The sequence below is a fragment of the Equus asinus genome, chromosome 9 (genome assembly GCF_041296235.1).
Source record: "Equus asinus isolate D_3611 breed Donkey chromosome 9, EquAss-T2T_v2, whole genome shotgun sequence".
In the NCBI taxonomy this organism is placed as follows: Eukaryota; Metazoa; Chordata; class Mammalia; order Perissodactyla; family Equidae; genus Equus; species Equus asinus.
The window spans coordinates 76,273,105-76,291,004 of NC_091798.1; the positions used below are offsets into that span (position 1 = coordinate 76,273,105).

At 37.5% G+C, this 17,900-nt stretch overlaps 1 protein-coding gene across 1 annotated transcript in view; it reads right to left on the reverse strand.

Annotated features, from left to right (window-relative positions):
* FAM81B (family with sequence similarity 81 member B) overlaps positions 1 to 17,900 on the reverse strand; it is a 45,186-nt gene that overhangs the window by 7,678 nt on the left and 19,608 nt on the right. The window contains exons 4-6 of the mRNA XM_014867671.3: positions 17,137 to 17,255; positions 7,414 to 7,543; positions 1,069 to 1,175 (exon numbers count right to left, since the gene is read on the reverse strand). Of these exons, the coding sequence (XP_014723157.3) occupies positions 1,069 to 1,175; positions 7,414 to 7,543; positions 17,137 to 17,255 (356 nt within the window). The remainder of the gene's footprint in view (positions 1 to 1,068; positions 1,176 to 7,413; positions 7,544 to 17,136; positions 17,256 to 17,900) is intronic.

Sequence of the window (17,900 nt, forward strand, 5' to 3'; positions counted from 1 at the left end):
TCCGAACTGGCGAACCCCAGGCTGCCAAAGTGGAATGTGCAAACTTAACCGCTGCACCACCGGGCCAGCCCTAGATATGTTTTTTTAGGGTATGAAGAAAGTGGATCTCTTCTGTTTACTCAAGACATTTACTTCTCTGAGTTTTAATGATGACTTGTTTTTCATCAGTTTCTAGGACACACGTATTTCCCAATTTAACATCTCTGAAATCAGGTGGTGTCTTAAAGTGATGGTGTGCTATGTTTTAATTGTTATCTTCATGTCTTAGAGGTACAAAAACATAATGGTGCATCTTATAATCAATGACACTTAGATCAATTGAAATACAGTAGAGATGGGGAAAATTGGAGAAAGCAGAGTATATTCAGAATACCGGGTTTGACCAAGACCTTAAACCCAAGGGATGTGGGACAGAGGAAAAAGAACAGGGGTAGAAGGGGCGGATAATACCATCCAAGTGACTAGAATTTTCTTTTGCCTGCACCACGACCTCAGGAAATGGTGGTCATGTAAACAAGAAAGGAGGATTTGAGGACAAGGAGGTCAGTAATTTGAATGTTTGTGCATTGTCTCCTTTACTGCTTTCTCCATTGCCTGGGGGACAACTCGGTGTCCGATGGAATAGAGACCAGTCTTAAAACAGAGATGACGTAAAGGAGCAAGTAGAGGATCTCAGAAGAAATCTTAAAAGAAAAGTTTGCAAATCAAAGTTGTTTTAAAAATTGATAATTTTGTGGAATCAATATATTCCATAAGGGGTTACACTGAGGCAATTTAATATACAATTGATAAGTTAGAATGACTCTATAGGAAAGGTCAGGATAAGTATCAATTCAGTTCAGATGTTATGCAGACAAAGAGAATGACAAAATTAGTAGCATATTTCTTATTTTATTGTGAATATTGTATAAGTTATTTAGTGCAGACTGTTTTCTTCCTTAGTTCGTTGCTTTATTTCTTGGCCAGGTTCAAATTGCTGGGATAGGTTTTTATTTAATGCCAACGCTTTCATTAGGCAAAACCCTTTGGAATACATTTAACAGAAGTCAAAATCTTCCATTCACTTACTTGAACTCCAAAATGTTCATTTCGTGGCGATAATCCCCCTGAAGCATCTTGAAATTTGAGATTTGCTCAGAACTGGAAGTCTCTAGCCTTCCTAAGAGCTGCATTACCTAATGAAAGTGGAAAAGGGAGCTATTTGTGCATGTGAACAAGACCACGAGCACTTATGTTAATTATACTTTTTTCCTAAAGGGGCCAGGAAACAAACACACTGGAGCCTAGGGTGCATTTGCGTTTAAAAATGGTTGTTTTCAAAGGAATGATTCAACAGTGATAGAACTCTCTTCAGGGAAAGAATAATAGGGAAGTGTTCCATTCTGCTGTCTATAATGCTCTTTATGGTAATAGACTACCTAAAGATATAACAATACATTGTTATTAGTTTATCAATTTGTTAATCTGATTATTTCTTTACTTTCTATCTTCCCAGTTACCCAGTTACAGTGTAGGCCACTATATCTTCTATCACCACTGTATCCTCAGTGCACATTAGGTGACCAACAGTAAATGCTCACCAAATACTTACTGAATAAATGTTTCAATGCACAATTAGGCTCTGAGGAAAACACACAAGAGTGGCCTAAGATTAGGTCTCAGGAATTTCCCGGTAGGATTCTGACGTGAGCAGAAATGAATCCCAAGTGAAATGACTTGGGGCATTTAAGATAGGAAGAACCAAGTTCCAGTTCTGGAAGTTAGAATAAGGGTGCCTTCCACGTTGCCAGAAATGTTCAGGAAGTTCCTTTAGGTGAAAGGACTGGATTGGAAAATAGTTGCAGAATTGCAGTGCATAAAGATGACTAAACTAATCACTGCCAAGGGGAGTCAAACTACATGATTGGCTTTGGCCAAACAGAATTCAATTCCTGAAACAGATGGTTATGTGGAGAAGAGTAGACACTTAAAATCGGAGTTCTCTTGGAAAAGAAAAAGGTGAATAATGGAAGGGTTTGAATAGATAAATGTTGGGTGAGCAACCAATAGCACATGAATGATTATTTATAGGAGATACACTTAAAACAGGCTATTTTTAGGAGGTGCACTTAAAGGCAGGATTGTTAGTAAAGAAATAATGGGTAAATGTATGCCTGGCAAAAGCAAAGGAAAAGAAAGCAGGTAAAGCAATAGTGTTAGATAAAATGTTATTCAAGGCAAAATACATTAAATGGGACAAAGATGGTCATTTTCTAGACGAAGAGTAGAATTCATGGTGAAAAATACTAAAGAGTTTTGAACCTTTACTTTACGTATTGAACTAAAAAGCAACAGCTGTAAAATTACAAGGATAAACTAACAGAGATGATGTATTAGTGATTTTAAATAACTTCTCTTGACTCTTTACTTGTCAAATAAGTAAAATATAAATAAGGATATAGGAAGATAGGAAAAATATTGTTTATCTAATAGATTTACACACCAAATGATCTAACTTGAAAACAGCAAACACTCATTCTTTCCCAGTACCCGCCGAGCATTTGCAACTAAGCACACGTGTGACTATAAAGAAACTCTCAAATTATTCTAAAAAGCAGGAAAAGCATACCATAATTCTAACTATACTGCACTAAAACTAGAAACCAATAAGAAAAGTATAAAGAAACAAAAATCTAACTATTTGAGTAAAAACACCTATACTCTTTTACTTCTATTGTTTAATTCCAGTGTTTCACATGAAAATGTTCCTCTCAGATCTCCCACTATGAGGAGCATAATTGGCAAGGGCCTTGATTGCTGAGTGTAAAACCCATCACCATGTGTCAAGGCCGTACTTCCCACTGGCTGGCTGCTTCTAAGCAATGTCTGGGGAGCAGTCCTTTGATGAATGACTTTGGCTCAAGGAACTTGATGAAATTTTGTTAGAATGGCCATCTAACACCTTTCTTCCCAGTCTTTTTCACAGAAGTCAGATCTGTATTGCAGTTTGATGGCTCTCTCCATCTCCTCCAGCTTCCTCCCTATTTTCCTTCAGTTTTTTCCCTCAATAAATCTCTTGCAAATCTAACTCCTTTATGGTATTTGCTTCTCAAAGACTAACACAAGTGTCAAAGAATAAATCAACTCTGCAATTACAATTTACTTAGGAAAGGATGATGAGAACATTACGTATCAAAAGGACACAGCCATATCTATAATCAGAGCTAAATTTGTGGCATTAAATGTTTCCATAATTATCCAAGACAGAATGAAGCTATGTAAACTAACCATTCGTTTCACAAAGTTAAAAAGAGAATGACAAACCTAACCAAAGGAAAGCAGGATGAAGAAACTGATAAATTGTGGTAGGCAGAATGGATCCACAAAGATGTCTGTGCCCTAATCCCTGGAACCTCTAAACATGTTGTGTTAGATAGCCAAAGAGATTTGCAGCTGTACTAAGGTTACAGACATTGTAATAGGAGATTATCTGTCTTATCCAAGTTGTCCCAATCTAATCATATGAGCCCCTAAAAGCAGAGAACTTTCTCCAGCCGAAGTCAGAGAGAGGCAGCAGAAGATGGAGTCAGAGAGATATGAAGCGTGAGACTGACTTTACCTTCTATTGCTGGAGAGAGGTCAATGGGAAACATCAGAAGGAAGGTGAACAGCTGGAGGAATATCAGTCCCCAGTTGACAGCCAGCAAAGACCTCAGTCCTACAACCACAAGAAGCTGACTTTGGCCAAAAACTTGAACGAGCCTGGAAGAGGATTCATCCCCAGAGCCTCTCCAAAGGAACGCAGCCCTGCTGACACCTTGATTTCTGCCTTGTGGGACCCTAAGCAGAGGATCAAGTCTAGCCAGCCAGACTTTTGACCTACGCAAACTGTGAGATAATACATTTGTGTTGTTATAAACCACTGCTGTGATAATCTGTAATGGCAGTGATAGAAAACTAATATACAAATGTTAAAATAATTAATAAGAAACAGGAAAAAATTATAGGATTGACATGTAATTCCAAGGGTTGTTTCTCTGAAAAAGTAACAGAGAAAATTTGAGAGAAAACATAAATATTAAAATTAGGAATCAGAAAAGAGAGTAGTTATAAATATCTACGATCCAAATAACATGGCAAAAACATTCACAAAGCTGAAATCAAAGATGAAATGGAAGCCCAATAATCATGCAAGACTTTAATTCATTTCTCTCAATTCAAAACAGAAGAATTAGATGAGAAAATAAGTAAGAATACATAAGACCTAACCTATAAACTACTTTTTTATAGATCAACTGAACTTTGTACCCTAAAAATACAGAATGCACATTCTTTTAGAACATGTACAAAATTTTACTCTCTGGCCACCAAAAAACCGCCTGAAAATGTTCCAAAAAACTAAAACTGGTATACACAACAAATTTTGATTATAATGAGATAAAACTAAAAATGAATACCAGGATAACAAAACAAAAACTCCTTAACTCAGGGGGAAAAAACCAACAACAACTGCTATTTCAATCAAAAGAAAAATACAGTATGCAGTTGCAGAACTTCTAGGAAACAACGAGAATACTACATATCAAACCCCAGGGGATACAGGGATAAATGAATGTTCAGGGAAAATTCACAGTCATAAATTCTTATATCAGTAAAAAGAGAATGAATGTATATGTTTCAAAAAGTTAGAAAATGAACAGCAAAAGAAACTGCAGGAAAGGAAAAAAACAAAGACAAAAGCTTAAATTTGTGATTTGGAAAATAGAGTGGAAGCAGAATTTGAAAATACTTGAGGGGTCAGCCTGGTGGCCGAGTAGTTGGGTTCACTCGCTCTGCTTCAGCGGCCCAGGGTTTCACTGGTTCGAATCCTGGGTGTGGACATGGCACCGCTCATCAAGCCATGCTGGGGCGGCGTCCTGCATGCCACAATGGAGGGGCCCACAACTAGGGATACACAAATATGTACCGGGGGGCTTTGGGGAGAAGAAGGAAAAAAAAAAATCTTAAAAATACTTGAAAAGACTGGATCATTGGAGAATAATCAATGTAATTGTTAAGACACAACCAACCTAACTAATCAAGGAGAAAAAAGAAAAGCAGAAATAAAATGATAAAATGGCAAGGGGAAAAAACAACAAAAGCAGAGGAAATTAAAATAATCCTAAAAATATTTTGCATAATTTTATGCAAGTAAATTTCAAAATCTAGATGAAATAGGTATTTTTTCAAGAAAAAGTAATTTACTAAAGCTGCCCCTTGAAAAGATAGAACGTTTAGACAGCCCAATTTCCACAGAGAAAATTGAGCAAAGATATCAAAGGACTTCCTTTCCCACCAAATCATAGGCCCAGATGGTTTCAGAGGTAAAACTCCCAAATCCTTAAAGAATAGATAATTGTAATGTCTTTTAAACCGTTTCAGAGCATAGAAAAAGAAGAGAAACTTCCAAATTATTTTTAAGAAGTCAGCGCATATTGAGACCAAAATGTGAAAAAGATTGCACAAAAGAAGACTAATCTTGTTTATAAACATTGGTGCCAAATTCTTAAATAAAATATCAGCAGTATCCAGCAGCACAATAAAAAAAGTACATCACATTCAAGTGCAACTTATTTTTTAAAAAAGTAAGAATGGTTTAATAATAGGAAACGTATTAATACAAATAATTACACTAGTATAGCTTCGGAGAAAACTCACATGATTATCTCCACAAATGCTGAAAAGATATTTGACAAAATTCACAATCATTCTTGATTAAAAAAAAAACCCGTCAATAAAATAGGCCTAGTTGTGTATTAAACATGTTTACTGAGGAAACTTACTTCCCCAATCACAAGGGAAACACTGGGGGCATTTCTGTTAAAGTCAGGAACAAGAGCAGGATGCTCACTATCCTTGCACTGCTATTTAATATCATACTGGAGTTATTAATCAAAGCAATTAGAAAAGGGAGAGAAATTATGTGTATGAAAATGGTAAACAGTGAGGTAAAATTATTATTATTTAAAAATAATATGATTGTGTGCCTGGAAAAAATAACAAAAAAATCAAATAAAAAGTTACTATCATCACGAAGAGAATTCACTAAGTTAGTGGAGTATAAAATTAATATAGCCTTCATAATATTCATTAACAACTAGCCAGAAGATATAATGAAACCCCATTACAATAAACTAAAAAGAAAAAAGATAACAAAATCTCAAAATACATTTAAGATGATGCCTACATAAGGAGAATTTGAAACCACTCCTGAACGATATAAAAGCAAACTTGAACAAATAGGAGGCACGCTATATTCAGGGATAAACGATTTGCATTACAACTATGTCAATTCTAAAGTTAGCTTATAAATTTAATGTGATTTCAATAAAAATTAGAAGTTTATTTGTTGATTTATTTTCTGGCAGTAGATAGGCTGATTTTAAAATCATATGCAAAAACAGTTATCATTAAAAAAAGAAAGCAATGGAAGGGACTAGCTGTACCAGATATTAAAAAATACTGTAAGGCTTCAGTGATTAAAATAATAATTAGATACATTCTATATTAGGAAAAACTCCAAATGGATCAAGAATTTAAATGTAAAAATAAAGCCAAGGGGAGCCCAATGGGACTGGGGTAAACTGTGTGCCCCCGTGAACCTTCTGCTCTTGGTAAATAGGCTCTCATGAACACATAAACCCCAGACTTTCATCTCCCCCAATTCCCAAAGAATTTCCACTTTGTTCTGCTCCAATGACTTTAGAGGAGATGTGCTTGTCTCACATAAGGTATGTGACAGAGTGGGGCACAGAAGACTTTGCATTGGCTACTTTAGTTAAACCGTTAACTGGGAAAAGAGAAAGAGGAGAGACATTTCAGGCAGAAAAGAGCACAAACGACATGGAGGCCAAGCAATATCTTGGAGTGAGTGGGGACCTAGCTGCAGGTAGTTTGTTATCACTGGGTATAAAGGGTGAGCCAGGAAGCACAGGGCGGTGAGCTGAAGAGATAATAGGCACCAGTGTAGAGACAGCCTTTAAAGTCCAGGCCAATGGACTTGTCGATTATTTTGTAAGAGACATAACCCATTGCAGGGACGTAACATGATCAGCTCACATTTATTAATAATAATAGCTTCCAGGGGAGGTCCATTTGCTTATAATCTCTGGTTCTGCAGTCTGCGAGGGGAACCCAGAGAGTAAGGGAATAATCAGTGGAATCAAGTAGCACACGCTTACAATGAGAGGCTGTGTTGGAACACATGAGGCACTCGTTAAAACTTTGTTGATCGAACTGACATCTTTTGTGGTGTATATGCGTGAACTGTCATATTTAAACCCTTTGGAAGAGTTCTTTTGAACAATTACCGCTTGACTAGGCATGTTGATGAGCTATAATGATCTTATTCTGGCAGTAACACCTAATATAAGAGTCCCATCTATTTTCAATTACCTTCACATCCAAGTTCTTAGAAATAGTTTCCAGGGCAGACACGAGCTCTTGAATTGTTTTCTCAATTTGCCGGTGCTCATGCCTGATGAAGTGAATGTCTGCAGAAAGCTTCACAATGCTGGAATCACATCTAGTGGCAAGATGGAAATTAGTTGTGAGATCAATAGGCTCAAAACATTTTTAATACTACAGTAGGATCTGTGCATTCATTTGATGGCAAAAGTTCTTTGCACAATGAGTTGGTAGATGTAGGACTACATACAGGCATCTCCTTCATTTTCCTGTTCTTTTCCTGATGGTAGAGAAACCTGGTTGGATAATGATACATTGGCCCAAATCAAAGCACTGAGTTGGCGTAGATGAAGACATTGGGAGAAATTGGGGAAAATTTTAGATTTTCAGCCTGATAGATTAACTCAGTTATAGCAGTTCTAACAGATTTTTGATGTATTGGGAATACTCCCTGCTACCTTTGGATAGGCAAAATGGAAACTTTTTCCCCTCTATATTGTGCTCTGAATCCACTTTCCTCCCTTAAATCTCTTTCTTGGCTCCCAGATTGTCCATTCTCCTCTGGCTAGAAAAAGTGTCCCAGTCCACAAAAGTCTTCCAACTCATCTTTAAAAAACAATTTCCCTTCTCTTAGTGCCAATCAAAACTCCTGCTCCTTGAGTGGTCTCAGTCTCAGTGCATTATATTAGGACAAAAACAATTCACACTAACATGTGAATGGAGCTTTGGTCCATAAGGTTGCATTTAGTACTTTAAGGAAAGAACTCTAGTGAAATGGGGTTGGAGTTGAAGATTAACCATCTTCACAGCAGGGCAGGGAACCCCGCTCCACCACCCCACTACCACCACTCATGGCCTCTCTTGGGAGAGAGCAGGTTACATACTGTATTAATGATCAGTTTCAATATACTCATATATGAATGAAAGACAGGACAGAGAGCACCAAAGGGCTGTGTCTTTTGTTTATCAGTTATCAGAGATCACATTGAAGTTTGTCATTTTATAAAATAACTGTTTTGACTGTCATCAAATAGTATTTGTTAGGAACCACATTTTTCATGTTGTTATGCTAAGTGTTATAAATATTATTTGTTTTATGACTATTAACATTTTTTAGGATCCAGAAGTGAATTTCTTTTTCTTAAGATTTTGGATGCCAAAATTGAGCCAATGGTGAGTTAAGGTGGTAATTTTGCCTGAGAAATCCCCTGAAGGGATATCAGGTGACTGGGGTAGGGTTGGGGAGACTGCTGGGGAGGAGAATTAGGAATTAATCCAAAAATAGGAGCTGGATGGTATGCACCAAAGTCAAGGGCAAAAGCTGTTTCACACATTTGTATACATAAATTGTTATTGTCAGAAAGCGTCTATTGTGGGTCCATTAGAATATTCTTAGGTGAGTCCACGTTAAGACCCCCAAAGACTACACAGGAGTAGTTGCAGCTACCACCACTCTCTGCCACCTCTCACCCAACCACCATCTTGTTCCCACCCTCAGGGACAGCTGGTCTATCCACTGTGGGCTAGTGGTTAAGAATCTGGTTCTGGTGTCAGATAGACCAGGCTTTGAATCGGCTTCTGCTATTTCCTAGGTTTGTGACCTGGGACAAGTTTATTAACATCTCTGAGTTTCAGTTTTCCTTATCTGAGAAAAGGGAGTAGTAATGATGCTGAGGTCACTGCATATAGCTGCACAATCTGACCACCACACAACTCCAGGGGGTGCCAGACACACAGGCAAAAGTGTGAATGGTGTCTCCTGGTGTGCTGCGTGCTCAACTGTCAAAACTGGAAGCGGCCATCCTCAATAATGTTACTTCTTAGGGTTATTTAAGGATGCAAGGAGGCAATGAATGCAAAGCATTTAGCCAGTACCTGGCGCAGAGGAAGCACCCACACGAGATCAGCAGCTCTTATTTATTTACTCAACCTGAGAGTTGCCACCTATTCATTTCCACTGCTCCCCTTCCCCGAACCCAACCTGCCTAAACCCACATGCTGAAGTCAAGCATTAGTGGTTTTTCAAAGCTGCACACTATATTTCAAGAGGAAGTTTTTCTTCCTCTTCTTCTTTTGAATTATTGTTTCTGTCAAAATAATACGTGCATTATAAAAAAAATTACATATAATACAAACAAGAACATAGAGGAGAGTTTACATCATCCCAAATCCCATTTTTCACAAATAATCATTGTTAATATTTGGTTATTATTCCATTCATTGTTATACTATATATACATACTATACATATATACACATATAGATATATAATGTGTTTGTATTTATATATACACACAGAGAAAGGAAGAAAGAAATGTAATAAAATAATTTTAGAATATTTGGATTATATTATATATGCCAATTTTAGTTCAAAATATTACATTGAATTTTAATTTAATTTAATCTAAGCAAAAGTAATTGTAGTGAGAAATGAAATTACTGAGCTTCAGATATATATATATTTCTTCACTACAAGAGGTATTTGTTTCTAAAAAAAAGAAGCTATAAAAAGCTGTCATAGATTGGAATCATTATGCTTTTTACAACTACCATTTCAACTTTAGACATCATCTATTGACCATATGAAAAAGTGAGGAAATAAATAAGTTTATATACTTGCTCTTTCAACCGTTTTTGTTAATATTTTGCTATTTTTAAAATGTCACATTTCATGACATTTACAGTGTGTTCTGTAACTAGGTTTCCCACTGTTATTTAATCTTCATTCTATATTTAGATTCCATGTTCACTGACAGTCCCTTTAAACCATGATTTCTTTTCTGAGATCCTTATTTTGATCTATTCCTTGGTCGGCCAGATTTTATTACCCAAATTTCAAAAGAAGGGCTCATGACGCATTGGAATCGTTCAGTTCCTGGTGCTTGCGAATGCCTATCTGTTCTCTTATACTTGAAGGTAATTTGGTTAAGATAATGTTATTGGGTCACTTTTCTTTTGTTCAAACATGACCGCCATTGCTTCGCTCTTTTCTGGGTCTGTGTGAGGTGGAGAAGTCTGAGTGGACTACAGTTTTTCCTTCTCTTATGTGGTCTGTTTTGTTTACCTAGGTGTTTAATGATTCTTTTTTTTCTTCTAATGATTCTTTATCCTTGATGTTCAGCAACTTCAGTACCCATGATGTTCAGGATATCTGTGTTTAATTGTCCTTATATCAATTTTTCTGGGGTCACAGCTTTCCCTTTCAATCTGCAAATTCAAATCTCTGTTTCAAGAAAGCTTTTGTCTCCTATATCCATGAGTATTTTTTTTTCCTGAAGAATTTGTTCTATTTCTTCTTCAGGAACTCCTATTAGGTCTATGTTAAATGAGTTTTACTTGTCTGACATATACTTCATTTCTCTGTAACCATTTTTATAATGAAAAGCATTTTCTTTTTGTTTTGTATGGTTTGCTCATGCTTTTTTTAAAAAGAAATAACATTATTTTTTGTTTTATTTATCCACTTGGGGGGTTTCTAAAGTAGATTTAATCTCTGTAATATCTTAATTTTTTCTTTCACCTTATCCCTGAGCAATTCCAGTTTATCTATCTCCTTTTGTTATCTGATAATCATTTTTGGGGGGAAACCATTTTATCTCTTATTTTTATCAAAGTAAAACATGCTTGTAGTTTAAAAGTGAATAAAAACTGAAAGGCCAATAACAAACTATGCGGTTCCTTGCTCTGCCTCTTCCTGCGTCTCTGGGTTTCTCTCCCTACAGGCTAGTGCCCACCTTTACCCTCAGTTTCAGAGCTTCCTGGTGCAGCCAACTCCTAACCTTCTGAGAATTCTGTGGTGTAAAATCAGGTTATTCTCAGCCTATCCCACAGCTTTCAAACTGGTCTTATTACGTCTTCTACGTCAGTTTCTACATGTCCATCTATTTTCTAGGTTCCAAGATTTTTAGTGCTGATATCACCTGTCTTTGTGGATTTATGTTTTAAAGAGAAAAATCTTTTTACTGTAGATAGTGGGGGCTTTGGAAGGAGCAAAATTACACGTGACCATTCAATCAGCAGTCTTCTTTTATGTCTTTCTTTTGCTCTTAATTTCTTTCAAACCAGGAGAAACTTTGGTTTGAACTTTTTCTGGGTTATCCCTCTCATGAGATCTGTTCATCAGCCTTAGGTTTTTATCTATCTATCTATCTATCTATCTATCTATCTATCTATCTATCTGCCGTCTATCTGGGGCTGGTGGTGGAGGTGACATTTGTGCACAGTCTAGATTCTTCCTGACTACCACAGTCACATCTCTGAATGATTCTGGCTACCAGCAGAAGAGCAGTGAGCGTGTGCTTGCTGGGAACTAGATCACCTCCTCTGCTCAGCCTTGTCTTATCAAATCTATTATTTCCTTAGGCCCCATTTTCTCCTCAAAAGTCAGATTGGTGTCTCTCACAGCAAATCATTAAGACATAGATTCTTTGTTGTGATACTGTCACCTCCTCTTCTTTCTCAGCCTGTTGCGCTTCTTTCAGGTATGACTTGGCAAGGAGGGAGCCCCTAGATGACAAATAACATGACTGCATCTTCAGCTCTATATACCTCCTCAGCTGTTCTGTGTCACTGACTGGAATCTCCAAAGGGATGTTTTCTATCTCTCCTATGACCCAGCCAAGCCCCTAGGTAATACTGCTCTATTCAAATTATTTGGCCTATGCCTTTCAGGATTGTGACTTGACGTGGAGAAAATCATTATGCTTAGGTCTGAGGAGGACTCTATCAGTCCAAACATCCCCGTATTTGATAAGTGTGCTGTTTGTGGTTAGTAGTTGTGGCAGCTTCCATCTTATATCAAAGATGGAGTTGTTTTCTTTCTTGTATTTTTAACAGGGCTTGAGATGTCTCAAGTGAGAGGAGTGGAGTAAACATCTTTATTCCACTATCTTAACCAGAAGTCCCTACTCTTAACTTTTCAAAAGTTGACAGTATACATAATATCATTATTGTGTCTTCAAAGGGCATGACTTTTGCTTTTAATCACACATTGACACAATTTATCATTTTTTTTCACATGCAGATCTGCCTTGGGGTCCCAGGTAGCCAAATGGGGCTGGAGGGCTGGCCTCCTCTGGCCACTGCTACAGAGTGGAAGTCATAGCCATGGATGGGGGCTCCCTTTACATATGCACCTTTTTCTTTTCTTTCTTTTTTTTTTTTTTTCACATCTCCCCCTGCTGCTTCTGCCCTCTAGAATGTTCTTTTTTTTTTTAATTTTTATTGAGTTAATGATAGGTTACAATCTTGTAAAATTTCAGTTGTACATTATTGTTTGTCAGTTGTGTTGTAGGTGCACCCCTTCACCCTTTGTGCCCACCCCCCACCACATCTTTCCCCTGGTAGCCACTAATCTGTTCTCTTTGTCTACATTTTTAAATTCCTCATATGAGTGGAGTCATCCAGAGATTGTCCTTCTCTATCTGGCTTAATTCACTTAACATAATTCCCTCAAGCTCCATTCATGTTGTTGCAAATGGGATGATTTTGCTCTTTTTTACGGCTGAGTAGTATTCCATTGTATATATATATACCACATCTTCTTTATCCAATCATCTGTTGATGGGCATTTAGGTTGCTTCCACATCTTGGCTTGCACGTTTTTCTTTTTTGCACTTGAGACTAATCTATTGAATAGAGGAGAGGGTGTCAAAAGCAGGCCACACAACTTAGAGAACCTCACCTCATTGGAAGTACTTGCTTTTAAATTGTCACTATATTGGGATGGGAAATAAGGTGTAAAACTCAAAGGACATTGTCGTTATCAAATATTGAGTTTGATTTATGAAGCAGTAAAATGTTTTCTAGGAATTATGTCAAAATAATCAACTTAATTTCACTTATCCCGTAATGCTAATTGGAATTAAGGTCAATATATGTGGGAAGACAGCAATCTGCCTCAGCTTGTCCGTTAGTCACTTGCCTGGCAAAACACAGAAAAGAAAAAGGAGAAGGATGAATTTAAGCCTCAGGCTTTTAGCCAAATGCTGTCTCAGGTTACCAAATAGATTTAAGAAATTGTCATAAAAGGGAGATATTTCAAGGAAAAATAAGACCTTGTCCTAAAATGACTACTTAATATTGAAGGGGAAAGGACGTAAGCATTGGAGAACAAGGTGGGGGAATAGAAGGCTCTTGATTTTCCTTCCTCCCTCAGATGCATTAAATAAACAGCTACACATGGATCAATTTCCTTTGAGAAAAATCCGGACACTAGTTTAGAGACTCCTACACCTCGGGCACCTAGGAAAATATCCACAGTGAAATAGGTAGGAAAACAGGCACACTCATGCTATAAGCCCCATTCCTGGCACGGCACCTTACAGTGGGGCAGGAACGCCCAAACTCCAGCCTCTCCCTGAGTAGTGAAGGACTTAGACCACACATCTAGCACACCAACTTTTACAGCTGCCACTGAGAGACTGTCTCCCAAATCACCTAGCTCTGAGAGTCGACAGGGCTTATCTGTGAGTCCCCCAGGGCCACAGAAAACAAGGAAGTGATTTTAAATGGACATATGATTAAAAAATGGGTAAAGGACCTGAATAGATATTTGTCCAAAGATGACATACAAATAGCCAACAGGTACATGAAAAGTGCTAAACATCACTAATCATCAGGGAAGTGCAAATCAAAACCACAATGAGATATCACCTCATAGCTGTTAGGATGACTATTATCAAAAAATAAAAGATAACAAGTGTTGGCAAGTATGTGAGAAGAGGGAACCCTTGCACCCTCTTGGCAGGAATGTAAATTGGTGCAGCCGTTATAGAAAATAGTATGCAGGTTCCTCAAGAAACTAAAAATAGAACTACCGTATCACCCAGAAATCCCTCTTCTGGATATACACCCAAAGGAAATGAAACCAGTACCTGAAAGAAATATCTATACTCCCACGTTCATTGCCTATTCACAATAGCCACGATATGGAAAAAACCTATGTGTCCGTCGATGGATGAATAGATAAAGAAACTGTGATACACATGCACACACTCACACACACAAAGAACAATGAAATATTCAGCCTCAAAAAAGGAGATATTGCCATTTATGACAACATGGATGAATCTGAAGGATATTATGCTAAATGAAATAAGCTAGACACAGAAAGGAAAAAAGTGCATGATCTCACTCATGTGTGGAACCTAAAAAAGTTGAATACATAAAACAGAGAATAGAACAGTGGGTACCAGGGGTGAGGAAGTGGGGGAAATGGGGAGATGTTGGTCAAATGGGACAAAGTTGCAATTATGTAGGATGAATAACTCTAGACACCTAATGTACAGCATAATGACTATAGTTAATAACACTGTATTGAAGAATGGAAATATGTTAAGAGAGGAGATTTCAGGTGTTCTCATCACACACAAAAAATGGTAACTATGTGAGAAGATATATCAATGAGTTTGACTATAGTAATCATTTTATTACTTATATATGTATTAAATCATCATGTTGTACACCTTAAATATATTCAATTTTTATTTTTAAAAAAGGAAACAAACAAAAAGAAATTAGAGCAGAACAAAGAAAGTTGCATATCTTTCCTTGATATTATTCCATTCATAGCTTGGTTTCATTTAAATCTGTTCTTTTGCCTTGTAAGTAAGACAGAATTTACAAGAATAAAATAATAGGTTTGTAAAAAGTTTGCAGAAAAAAATAAATAGTTGAAGTGTCATCAGTACACCACCAAATTGAACCAAATTCCAAGTTTCATTAAAAATAGATGTTTGGTGTTTTTCTTTGCAAAATCTGGCACATCTAAGTAGGGTGGGGGGTTTGTTGGTGTTTGATTTATTATCTTGCTTCATAACTTACCCAAATATTATAGAAATTCCTTTGTATGTATCAAATGTTATATAATAAAGTATATATTTTAGAAGTATAAAAATATTTATACATAATATAAATAATACATGTATGTATGTGTCTGTATGTATATATATACTATATATATGTTATATATACAGTATATACATTATATATATACACACTGTACACACACACACACACAGGTACTAATCCTGTGGATCCTGTTTTCCTAATGTCTGTGTTGTCTGTTACCTGTTCTCCACTTTCATGCCTACTGTTTCAGTTTAGGCTCTTGACATTTCTGCCCGAGATTGCTGCAATAGGCTTCCTTCCATCTCCATGCCTTCTTTTTGTAGCCCACTAATTCAGCTACTACTAGAATCTCACTAAATATATGTCATCCATTACTTAAAATCTTCCCATGGCTATTTATAACTTTCTACAGAAAGTTCAAACTCTACCTTGGCCCACAAGATTCCTCATCATCCAACTCCAGACCACTTCTCTGGCTTCCTCTCCCAATCTCCCATCTCTCCCTAAATGCAAATCCCCAAATACCATAACTAAAATACTCTCCTTGCACATAGGGCCTTGAAAATGTCATGATAATTAATCCCTCAGTTCTTTTGTGCATATTCTTCTTCCTATGTGACGTGTCTTTCCTACCCTTCCTTGTCTAGCTAATTGCTACAGATCTTTCAAAACTCATCTCAGGGGCCAGCCCAGTGGCATAGTGGTTAAGTTCGTGCACTCCACTTCGGCAGCGCAGGGTTTGCAGGTTTGGATCCCAGGTGCTCCACTCATCAAACCACTCTGTGGCGGCATCCCACATAAAATAGAGGAAGGTTGGCAGAGATGTTAGCTCAGCGACAATCTTCCTCAAGCAAAAGAAAAAAAAGAGGAAGATTGGCAACAGATGTTAGCTTAGGGCCAATCTTCCTCACAAACAAGACAAAACGAAACTCATCTCAATTGTGACCTCCTTTAGGAAGCCTTCCCTGTGCCTCAATCTGATTTGGATATTCCCGTAGTACCCCAGGCTTTCATTATAGTGTTCACCTCATTGCTTATATTTGGGGCTTGGTTTCCCAGGGAGACTTAATGGCTATAGGAAGAGGGCCATGTTGCTGAATCCCTGAATCCTAGTACATGGCCTGGCATATGGTAAGTGCTTAGCACATTTTTGTTGAATTGAATGGGGAGGTTTGTCATAGGTGTTAATCACCTAATTCTTATTTGGTTGCTAACACTCCAGAGTGGATCGACTAGATGTAGGTAGGGGCATTCCAGGAGTGAGGAAAGAGGTGCTGGCACAAGAGGTAGAGACGGAAAAGTGTCCATGGTCAGCCATTCACAAGTCATCTTTGGTGTGTCTACCAGAGTGGTCCTGCCATTGTCAATAACTACAGATCTTTGCTGAACTGTGTACCATTAATTCTTTTGTTTTAGAAATCTTGTAAAAAAGACATTATTCAAAATTTTATCCATTTGGCAGTAAATCCATTTTGTTAGACTTTAATTTATAATTCTCGTATATTTTAAATGTTTTAATCACTAGAATTTGACACATCTGGGGAATTTATATGTGGTTATGAGGGTATGTCTTTGTACAGATGTTGGCGTTTGGACAGTTGAGGTGTGTATAGGCAAGACTCTCGTCACTTATGGATTGAACTGGACATTCTGTATAAGGGGACTTCTATGAAAACCTTGGATGTTACAGGTAGTTTGAGGCTTTCAAGCTCTATGGCACACTTTCTCAACTACCATCTCATCAGTTTAGCTTAATGTGAAGAGTGTATCTTGTTTTCTACAATATGGAACTTATTTGGGAATGAGAATTCAACGGCCACGAACTGACTGCTAAACGTTAGTTAACACACTGCTTCTTACCTGGCTACTCTTCCTCGAAGATCTCCAACTCCTTGAAGGTGCTTGGTGTTGAGCTCCTGAACTGCAAAATTAGTTCCTGTGGCCACCTGATCTCGAACTCTTATTTGGTCTTCTAAAATCTGTAATTTTGGGTTAAAATTCCCGTTAACTTCCCATCACAAACAATAAGAAAAGATCATTTAAAGCTGAGGTTACAAAATTGAATGCATTTCTTAGTTAGGCCGAGAGTGTAAATGAGTGAGAGAATCACATGGCAGAGAGAAGCAACTCCTGCTTCATCTGAGGGAGGGCACCATGGCTTGATTCCAGCTGATTGTTGCCAGGTGGGAATGAAGTTTCAACAGAATCCAGAAATCTGGATTTTATGTTAAATTTCTCAATTTTTAAATATTGACATCTTATTCAAAAGCTTTTTTTTTTTTTGCTGAGGAAGATTTGCTCTGAGCTAACATCTGTTGGCAATCTTCCTCTTTTTGCTTGACAAAGATTTGCTCCCCTGAGCTAACATCTGTGCCAGTCTTCCTCTATTTGTATGTAGGTCACTGCGACAGTGTGGCTGAGTGGTGTAGGTCTGCTCCGTGGAACTGAACCTGGGCCACTGAAGCCAAATGCACCGAACTTAACCACTCGGCCACAGGGCCAGCCCTCAAAATCTTTCATAAACACTATATGAGCCAAACAAAACATGTTTATTGTGCTATTACGGCCATGGGTGGCCATTGGGCCATCACTGATCTAAAAGCTTTTCTCAAAAACCTGTTTCA